The sequence below is a fragment of the Bos javanicus genome, chromosome 23 (genome assembly GCF_032452875.1).
Source record: "Bos javanicus breed banteng chromosome 23, ARS-OSU_banteng_1.0, whole genome shotgun sequence".
NCBI lineage: Eukaryota > Metazoa > Chordata > Mammalia > Artiodactyla > Bovidae > Bos > Bos javanicus.
The window spans coordinates 12,529,272-12,538,842 of NC_083890.1; the positions used below are offsets into that span (position 1 = coordinate 12,529,272).

The following is a 9,571-nucleotide window of genomic DNA, read 5'->3' on the forward strand; positions in this document are numbered from 1 at the left end:
ACTCTTGTCTAAGAGTCTACTCTGAGTAACACAACTCCCATCCCTCCCAGGAAGCAGGCTCTGTTTATCAGTGGGATGCTGATAAGCCTGCCTGAGTCTTAACACTTTCCCTCCTGAACCTGCTAAACCTTCTCTCTCCAATTATCCCCTATCAAGGGACATGTAAGTCGCTGCAATATATTCCCCCAGTGACCAAATTCACACTATTTTCTCAAACATATGACTTATCTCTAAAAGAAAGTTTCCACTTTTTCCAAAGATGAAATCAATCTTTTCTAAGTTTGTACTGTACTTAAAGTATAGTACCTCACAGAGCACCTGTTTACAGACTGCCTCATCTAGTTTCATAATTATTTTCTATGTGCTTTATTTTCCCAGCAATACTGTTTTCACTCTTAAGGGGAAAAAGCCAGGTCTTTCAATGTCATTTGTTAATCCCACAATCCTCCTCCCACATATAGCATAATACTGGGCACAGGCAGCATATGTATTAACTACTTGAAGGACTGAGCTAAACGCTTGCTAAGCACTGATAAACGACTTATCCACAGTGTCACATATAATAAATATCTACTGTGTCTACTCTGTGGCAAGCACTTTTGCAGGTGCTGGAGACACGGCCCTGAAGGAAACAAATGTGATTCTGTCCTAAAAGCTATTACTGTCCAGAGCACAAGAAATATTGAAGTCTCAGTACTTGAAGTGCTACAGAGCAAGGTTATCTATCCCTGGCTCCAAGATATAAGAACCTCAAGAAACAAACATTACAGATCCTCAGTTGTGAAACTGAATCATAGACTTTTCGAACTGAATGAGAAGTTACAAGTTATTGTCAATTTTCTTGCACAAATCATGATTAAATTTCAGTACAGCCTACCTTTCCACCGTTTCTAGGCACTGCCTTCATCAACGATCAGAAAAGACTGACTGACTTCCTACCTCCAATACTTTCTCCTGAGCATGGTCACTAGGCGACAGAGTCCAAGGCACTAAGAAAGCACTGGGCTTATGTTAAGCTGTACCCTATCAGGCTTATCCGACCATCAACATTTCCAGCCCACACGCTGAACAGAATCTGTGTTTTCTGCCTAGTAAATACCAAGCCTGTACTTCTTTTAAAGAAAATAAAAGGCAGCGCCTCCACAGTTACTTAGCCCTAATAATGACAGAAGTACAACATGGGTTAGGGAAGTAAAACAGCTGATTTGAGTATTGGGAGGAAGAACTAAGGATGTCTATCCACCCCTTGGCCTCAAAATCTGTAGCAACAGCGTGATAAAATGCTAAGCGCCGACAAGGCTTTCAGCGTACATCAAACACGTGCACACAACTCCTGAAGTTGGAAACACCAGGCAACAAGTTGCCCGCCCCCTCTCCACAGTGACAGATCTCCTGCCCCCCGGTCGTGGGTGTGTCTGACGCGGCGCGCGGGCACTGATTCACACAACACTCTCCATAACAACCGGCTCCTCCTCGGAGCCCGGCCAGGGCAGGGGCGTTGAGGGGCCCCAGCAGGGCCCAACTTATCCGAACCCCAACCACTGCGTTCCCGGTTCCTCCTCGCCTTCGGTTTCGCGCAGCCTCGTCTCAGGCAGGATGTGAGGCTGCTCAGGGAGCCGGACTTCTCGGGCTTCAGATTCCTCGGCCCGGGAGCCTGGCAGGGCCGCCCTGAGGAACTCCAGACGCCCCAGACGCTTCCAGAACTGAAGTCTCCGCCGGCCGCAGGTTTCCGGAGCGCCCGCGCCCAGGAACTGACCCTCGTCAGCCCCCGTCGGCGCTCCCTCCCCGCCCCGCGGAGTAGGCGGCTGAGGAGCGCGGAGGGGCGCGCGTCCCCGCGCCCCGGGCCCGCGCAGCAGGTGCGGCCGGGCCCCACCTCCCCCGCGAGGCCCTGGCTACTCACCCCCACGATGCTCCTCTGCGACCTCACGGCCCGCACGGGCGCCTCTTCCGCCCGCTCCGCACCCTCCTCGTAGCCACCGCCCCCTCGGCCGCTGCCGTCGCCGCCGTCCTCGCCGCCGCCGCCACCGCGGCGCGCGTCCGCTTTCACGCACACCGCCGTGGCCGCGCACGCGCCTCTGCGCGCTTGCGTCACGTAGCAACCGATCGGCGGCGGGCCGGCAGGTTACACCGGTTCAGGGCCGGGAGGTCGCGTCCCGCGGCTTTTGCGGTTTTCCCGCAGCCGCCCGACACGCTGCCCTCCGGATCAAAGGGCTCCAGGGTGTGGCTGCCCTGCCGGCACCTGGCTCCCGGTGAGTTACGTCACGTTACGTCACTGTATGGCGTCACCGATCGCGTCACTACAAACGGGGAGGTCCCAGTCGTGATCGCCCGGGCGCCTGTAGGGGAGACGGCAGGGTCTCCAGACTGCTGTCCCGTCTGGAGCGGATCCCATCGGCTACTTCTGCGAAGTGCAGGAAGGCTTTTCCAGGAACCGGGACCTTTGGGGCTGAGTGCAGGTTAATGTGAAAGAATGCCTAGTGACACTCGTTAACTCCACAGCAACGTGCGATGGACCCGGCCTTGAATTCCTCCGACTCTTGTTTCTTCGTTTTATAAGTGAGGATAACAATACCTGTCTTACCTACGTTGTAGAATTGTGCAGCTAAAACAAAATAATGTATGCAAAAGTGCGTTTTAAAGTATAAAGGTCACTAGACTTTAAAGTATCTTTGTTATAAGGAAGGCAGTCAAGCAAGAGCAGTTAAGAGCATAGACTGTGGAGTCAGGGAAACCTAGTGTCAAGTCTGATCAGGAATGTTGGACTGTCAGTTCTGCTTAACCCTTGGGCTTACTGGAGGTCCGGGGTGTGGGGCTTTGGAGAGAGTGACTAGAAAGGACATAATTCCAGCCAAAGGAAGCTTCCTGAGTAAAGGTATGGAAGTGAAAGTAGACTTGAGGCAGGGAGATCAGTTATGAGGCCATTGCTGTACCCCAGATAAGAAGTGATCAGAGCCTTAACCAAAGCTTTGGCAGAGGGAATGTAAAGGAAGGGACAGATGTGAGCACTGTTAAGGTGGTAGCATTGACAGCACTGACTGAGGGATAAATGACTAGGCCAAGTTTCTAGAATGTCTGGGGTAGGTGGTGGAAACATTTAACACGAAGCGAAGAAAACTGTGTCTGGGTCATCCACCAGTTTGTAATCCAGGAAATCATATAATGCTGATGACACCGCCAGTGGGAAGATCAGATTTGTGGGATATGATGATGTATTTTGTGGGATTCTCCAGGAGCCTAGCAGGCTATGGTGTATAGGGTCACAAAGAGTCCGAAACGACTGAAGTGACTTAGCATGCACACACGCACAATGATAGTATTAAAAAATGAGCATGTTTGTTGGGGAAACATTCTACACTCATACACATATTACATATTTCATTAACAGATGTCACTGCACCTGCCTTAGCTCACTCCTCGCTGGAGCAGTGACTTCCTGATTGGTGAATTTAAAAGGAGAAACTGAATACGTGTAGCCCATCCATTTTTCACCCCCCTGTTAAAGGAAAGCATCCATCAGGGAACTATCTTTGTGTTCTACTCTGATCCATCAGGAGTAGAGCCTGGGGGTGGGTTGAGGGTGCTTGGTCCAGAGCTGCAGAGTTAATAAGCCTATGTAATTCGAGAGTTTAGCATTAGGAAGCTCTCTGTCCACAGGTAATATTCAATACCAGTTTTTTCAGTTGTAGTATACAGAATTACAGGTCCTGAAAGATTTTCATGCCCTTATCTCCAGAACCTGTGAATGTTACCTTTTGTGCCAAAAGGGACTTTGAAGGGTTTTGTTTGCTTTGTTTTTTTTTTTTTAAGTTGGTTTTTGTTTGTTTTGCTATTTTGGTTTGGGTGTTTGTTTGTTTGTTTGTTTTGGCTGCACCACACATCACACAGGATTTAGTTCCCAGGGATTAAACCTGCTCCCCCTGCACTGGGGGCTTGAAGTCTTAACCACTGGACCACCCAGGGAAGTCCTGCAGGTGGGTTAAATTAAGGATCTTGTGATGGGGAGATTATCTTGGATTATCTGGCTGGACTGGAGGCAGGAGGGTCAGAGTCAGAGAGTGAGAGATGATGATGGAAGCAGAGATCAGAGAGAAGGATGATAAGAATCTGCACTGCTGGCTTTTAAGATGGAGCCAAGGAATGCAGGCAACCTCTGGAAGCTGGAAGAGGCCAGGAAAGATTCTTCCTCAGAGCCCTCAGAGAGAACAGAGCCCTCCCAATGCCTTGATTTTTAGATTTCTGATCTCCAGAACTGTAAGATAATAAATTTGTGTTGTTTTAAGCCACCAACTCTGTAGTAACTTGATACAACAGCAATAGTAAATTAATACATTCCATAATAAAGATGATAGCTGGTCCCCTGCCACATTCTCTTTCATTTAAAGAATGCAATTGATTAGGTTCTTTCAGAGATGACTGCAATGTGACTGTGACTTAATGGAGGGAACCTTCACATCCAGAGGGAAATAAACATCCAATCAACAGTCGAATTACACAGATTTGTGAGTGAGGAGACAAGTTGAGTTAAAATAGATTTAGAGGACGTTAATTTATAATTTGGTAATATAAGTCCGGGTGTGGATGAGATCAATCAAAACACAGAAGAAACGATAAAGAGGACCAAGGACAGATCCCCGGGAAGCACTAAGGCTGTGGCAGATGAACGGAAGCGCACAAAGTCTGAGGAAGAATGGCCAGAGAGAGAAAAGAACTAGGTGAGTGTAGTAGTGCCTCTGAAGCCCAGGTGGGAGAGATGCAAGTTGGTCTCAGCAGAGTCAGAGACCACAAATAGGGCAAACATGTGAAGGGCTGGAAAGCGCTGCCTGGATCAGCAACACAAGAGTGATTGGTGAGCAACAACTGCAGCTGAGTGAGGTAGTAGAGATATGTACTAAATTGTTGGGGTCTGAAAGGCAGGTCAGTAGAGTGGGTTGCCATCTGGACTAGTTGATGGGAGTTTGAGATTCCAATCTTGGTTCTGGCCACTAACTAGCTAAGTAACCTTTGGCAAATCACTTAACTCTTCCACACTTTGGTTTCCCATCTACCAAAGGAGATGTCTATGATCTTCATATAGATTCCCACAGTCCCCTTAACTTTATATTAGACTCATTTCCTTATAACAGCACACTTCAAATCCTCATTTCACCACACAGTGAGAATCAGTATGTTATGTTTCAGCTTATGGCCAGAAACTATGGATATGGATATGATACAGTTACTCAAGAAACTTACAGTTTTGGAAGGAAGATAAACATAAAAGTAGGTAACTAATTGCCATAGTTCTTTTTTAAACAAATCAAGGTATAAATTGAATGAACTGTGACTCTAACACAGTATCAGTCAGTTCAGTTCAGTTGAGTCACTCAGTCGTGTCTGACTCTTTGCCACCCCATGAATCACAGCATGCCAGGCCTCCCTGTCCATCACCAACTCCCGGAGTTCACCCAAACTCAGGTGCATCGAGTCGGTGATGCCATCCAGCCATCTCCTCCTTTGTCATCCCCTTCTCCTGCCCCCAATCACTCCCAGCATCAGGGTCTTTTCCAATGAGTCAACTCTTCGCATGAGGTGGCCAAAGTATTGGAGTTTCAGCTTTAGCATCAGTCCTTCCAAAGAACAACCAGGGCTGATCTCCTTTAGAATGGACTGGTTGGATGATCTTGCAGTCCAAGGGACTGTCAAGAGTCTTCTCCAACACTACAGTTAAAAAGCATCAATTCTTGCAGTTCTCAGCTTTCTTCACAGTCCAACTCTCACATCCATACATGACCACAGGAAAAACCATAGCCTTGACTAGATGGACCTTTGTTGGCAAAGTAATGTCTCTGCTTTTCAATATGCTATCTAGGTTGGTCATAACTTTCCTTCCAAGGAGCAAGCGTCTTTTAATTTCATGGCTGCAGTCACCATCTGCAGTGATTTTGGAGCTCCCAAAATAAAGTCTGACGCTATTTCCACTGTTTCCCCATCTATTTATCATGAAGTGATGGGACCGGATGCCATGATCTTCGTTTTCTGAATGTTGAGCTTTAAGCCAACTTTTTCACTCTCCTCTTTCACTTTCATCAAGAGGCTTTTTAGTTCCTGTTTACTTTCTGCCATAAGGGTGGTGTCATCTGCATATCTGAGGTTATTGATATTTCTCCTGGCAATCTTGATTCCAGCTTGTGCTTCCTCCAGCCCAATGTTTCTTGTGATGTACTCTTCATATAAGTTAAATAAGCAGGGTGACAATATACAGCCTTGACGTACTCCTTTTCCTATTTGGAACCAGTCTGTTGTTCCATGTCCAGTTCTAACTGTTGCTTCCTGACCTGCATATAGGTTTCTCAAGAGGCAGGTCAAGTGGTCTGGTATTCCTATCTCTTTCAGAATTTTCCACAGTTTATTGTGATCCACACAGTCAAAGGCTTTGGTATAGTCAATAAAGCAGAAATAGATGTTTTTCTGGAACTCTCTTGCTTTTTCCATGATCCAGCGGATGTTGGCAATTTGATCTCTGGTTCCTCTACCTTTTCTAAAACCAGCTTGAACATCAGCAAGTTCATGGCTCACATATTGCTGAAGCCTGGCTTGGAGAATTTTAAGCATTACTTTACTATCGTGTGAGATGAGTGCAATTGTGCGGTAGTTCGAGCATTCTTTGGCATTGCCTTTCTTTGGGATTGGAATGAAAACTGACCTTTTCCAGTCCTGTGGCCACTGCTGAGTTTCCCAAATTTGCTGGCATATTGAGTGCAATACTTTCAGAGCATCATCTTTCAGGATTTGAAATAGCTCAATTGAATTCCATCACCTCCACTAGCTTTGTTCGTAGTGATGCTTTCTAAGGCCCACTTGACTTCACATTCCAGGGTGTCTGGCTCTAGGTGAGTGATCACACCATCGTGATTATCTGGGTCATGACATAGTATTCTAATACTATATTAGAATTCTGTATGAAGTGAAATGAGGGATATATAAAGTAATACAGATGAGGGAGCAATCATTTTTGCCAAATGGAAATCAAGGTGTTACATTTACCTACTCTCAGGTGGACAGTGTGCCTCAGAAATGACATAACCAGAACCATAAGGCATTTCCATGGTGATTTTTAAAAAAAGAGGAATTGTGCTAATCCACCACTTATCATTTAACATTACTTCTAGATGCTTTGTTGTGATTGGAATGAATACTTATATACAATTACTTCTGAACTTAAGTATACCATTTAATTGGAGAAACGGACATGTGTAAAAATTGAATGCAAGAGTAATTTATTTACTTTCCCACCAGATTTAAGTGAAAATATTTATCTGTTATACATGCCACACTCTGTTCCATTTGCTCATCTAATCCTCTATACTATCTCATTTATATCACAAACTTCAGCTTATTGTATCAAAACCGATATTATATCTCTGTTTTAGCAGATAAGGATACAAAGTTTAAGTAACTGGGCCAAGGTCTTGCTAACAGCAGTTATGTAATAGACCAGGCATCCTCTCTTTAGGAAACCTTCCCTCCGGCCATTATTTAGTCTAGGTGTCCTTTCTCTGTACTGTTACATCATGGTGATGTTGTTTGGTTGCTGCGTTGTGTCTGACTCTTTGTGACCGCATGGACTGTAACCCACCAGGCTCCTCTGTCCATGGGATTTCCCAGGCAAGAATACTGGAGTGGGTTGCCATTTCCTATTCCAGGGGATCTTCCTGACCCAGGGATCAAATCCACATTTCCTGCATTGGCAGGCAGATTCTTCACCACTGAGCCACCAGGGAAGCACACTATTACATACTATGCACTCCTTTATTTTAGCATTTACTGTAATACTGATGACCTGGCTTCCTATGGACCAGGTACAGTTTTAGGTAGTTCTGGGCATTAATTCACTTAAGCTTCATAATAACCCTTTGAGGCAGGTGATATTATTAATCACAGTGCTTTATAATTCAGGACACTAAAGCATAGAAAGATTAAGTAATTTACTCAAGGTAACACAATGATGATGGAGATGGATGCAAACCTAGATAGCTGGGTTCTAGAGTCCATGCTCTTAACCCCTAGATTGCTGCCTTCCTTCATACCATGCATCCTCTGCTAACATTCAGAGGTTCTAGACATACTTTAAAGAACTCTCTAGTGCAGTAATTATTGGCTTATTGTGTGTGATATTGCTGTGTATCCCTCATTAAAAGACCATAAGAGAATTTTTCACTCTCAGCCAAATGCCATGAAACAGTTGACTACCCTTGAGTAACTGATATGTTTTCTGATTATAGGTGATGTGTGTTACATAACTGGCTGTTTCCTCATTTCACTCTGACTGCCAAGAAGCTCTGAGAAATTTGTGGCTCAGCATTAGTAACTAGAAGGACTCTTGGCTTGCATGTCTACATTCTGTTGGTTTGAAATTTTTCAAAATTAAAAGCTAGGGGAAATCTAAATTCTTCTGCATTTTCTAGATTATTGATATTATACATTTGTTTTATAATTAGAAAAAGTAAACCTTGTTTTTAAAAGAAAGGTTGCATCTTGGCATGCTTTCTCAGACTTTGAATCTGTGGACAAGAAGTAGTTTCAGATTAACTTCCATGAATTCAATGTTGAATCCTGCTGCTGCTGCTGCTGCTGCTAAGTCGCTTTAGTCGTGTCCGACTCTGTGCGACCCCATAGACGGCAGCCCACCAGCCTCCCCCGTCCCTGGGATTCTCCAGGCAAGAACACTGGAGTGGGTTGCCATTTACTTCTCCAGTGCATGAAAGTGAAAAGTGAAAGTGAAGTCGCTCAGTCGTGTCTGACCCTCAGCAACCCCATGGACTGCAGCCTTCCAGGCTCTGTCCATGGGATTTTCCAGGCAAGAGTGCTGGAGTGGGGTGCCATCGCCTTCTCCATGTAGAATCCTAGTCCCTATGAAACCAGGACTTCTGTGACCTCGAAAGTCCAGATCAATAGAATTGGTGTTCAGACAAATCAGAAAGTATTTCAAGTAGCATAAAACAGGCAAGTTGTGACCCTCCTTATTTTTAACATATCTAAATAACTTGAAACCACTTTTGGATTATTTGAAAATATTCTGCCTTGCTTTAGAGATAAGAAGTCAGTCATCTTCCTTAATGCTGATATTTTATTATAATTAACTTTAATGTACAGCTGATTTTGTGGCTTAGCATTTATCAGAAATGGATGAAGATCACTTATTCTAAAACGAAAATAGGTATTTTGGTACATGTCTTGCAATTTAACTGACTTAGATCCAGTAACTCAATTCCAGATTCATTTCTTTACTTAAAGGTGTGTTTTACAAGGAATTCTTCCAGGTAGATTTACTGACCAGTTATTGATACTTTGCTAAAAGCCATACAGTTCATGGGAGTATTATTCAGATTTTTCTGTAGCCAGAGTGAGCAGCTGATAATTTCTTCTTTGAAAATTTTTCAACCCAAATCTTCATCCTCCAACAGTTCAGATGCCTAAAGAGTGGGCAAACGCTCTACCCGCAGCCAGCAGATTGTTGCTGAGTGGTATGTGAACATCTTGGATTGCCAGGTTTTTAATTTATTCATCTCTTAATAGTGGTAACTAATGTGAA

The 9,571-nt window shown here is 44.8% G+C and overlaps 2 protein-coding genes across 5 annotated transcripts in view; one reads left to right on the plus strand and one right to left on the minus strand.

Annotated features, from left to right (window-relative positions):
* BTBD9 (BTB domain containing 9) overlaps window positions 1-1,986 on the minus strand; it is a 412,965-nt gene extending 410,979 nt beyond the window's left edge. For 2 of the 4 annotated variants that reach the window (XM_061399067.1, XM_061399064.1), the window contains exon 1: window positions 1,901-1,986. The gene's annotated coding sequence lies outside the window, so the exon portion shown is untranslated. Of the gene's footprint in view, window positions 1-1,564; window positions 1,784-1,900 lie in introns of those variants that run through there. The other 2 variants (XM_061399065.1, XM_061399068.1) reach the window with 2 other exon arrangements.
* Window positions 1,281-8,505, plus strand: LOC133237053 (uncharacterized). The gene is made up of 4 exons (XM_061399383.1): window positions 1,281-1,307; window positions 1,581-1,760; window positions 1,802-2,556; window positions 8,262-8,505. The coding sequence occupies exons 1-3, from the start codon at window positions 1,281-1,283 to the stop codon at window positions 2,459-2,461; spliced, it is 867 nt and encodes a 288-aa protein (XP_061255367.1). The 3' UTR covers window positions 2,462-2,556; window positions 8,262-8,505.
* Window positions 8,506-9,571: the final 1,066 nt, after the last annotated feature.

What these genes read in the sequence shown, in the direction of transcription:
- LOC133237053 (XM_061399383.1), top strand. Translation starts at nt 1,281, where the DNA reads ATGCTAAGCGCCGACAAGGCTTTCAGC. An exon ending in GCGCCGACAAGGCTTTCAGC is followed by an intron (nt 1,308 to 1,580) that starts GTACATCAAACA and finishes GGTTTCGCGCAG; the next exon opens with CCTCGTCTCAGGCAGGATGT. An exon ending in GCGCCCAGGAACTGACCCTC is followed by an intron (nt 1,761 to 1,801) that starts GTCAGCCCCCGT and finishes CCCGCGGAGTAG; the next exon opens with GCGGCTGAGGAGCGCGGAGG.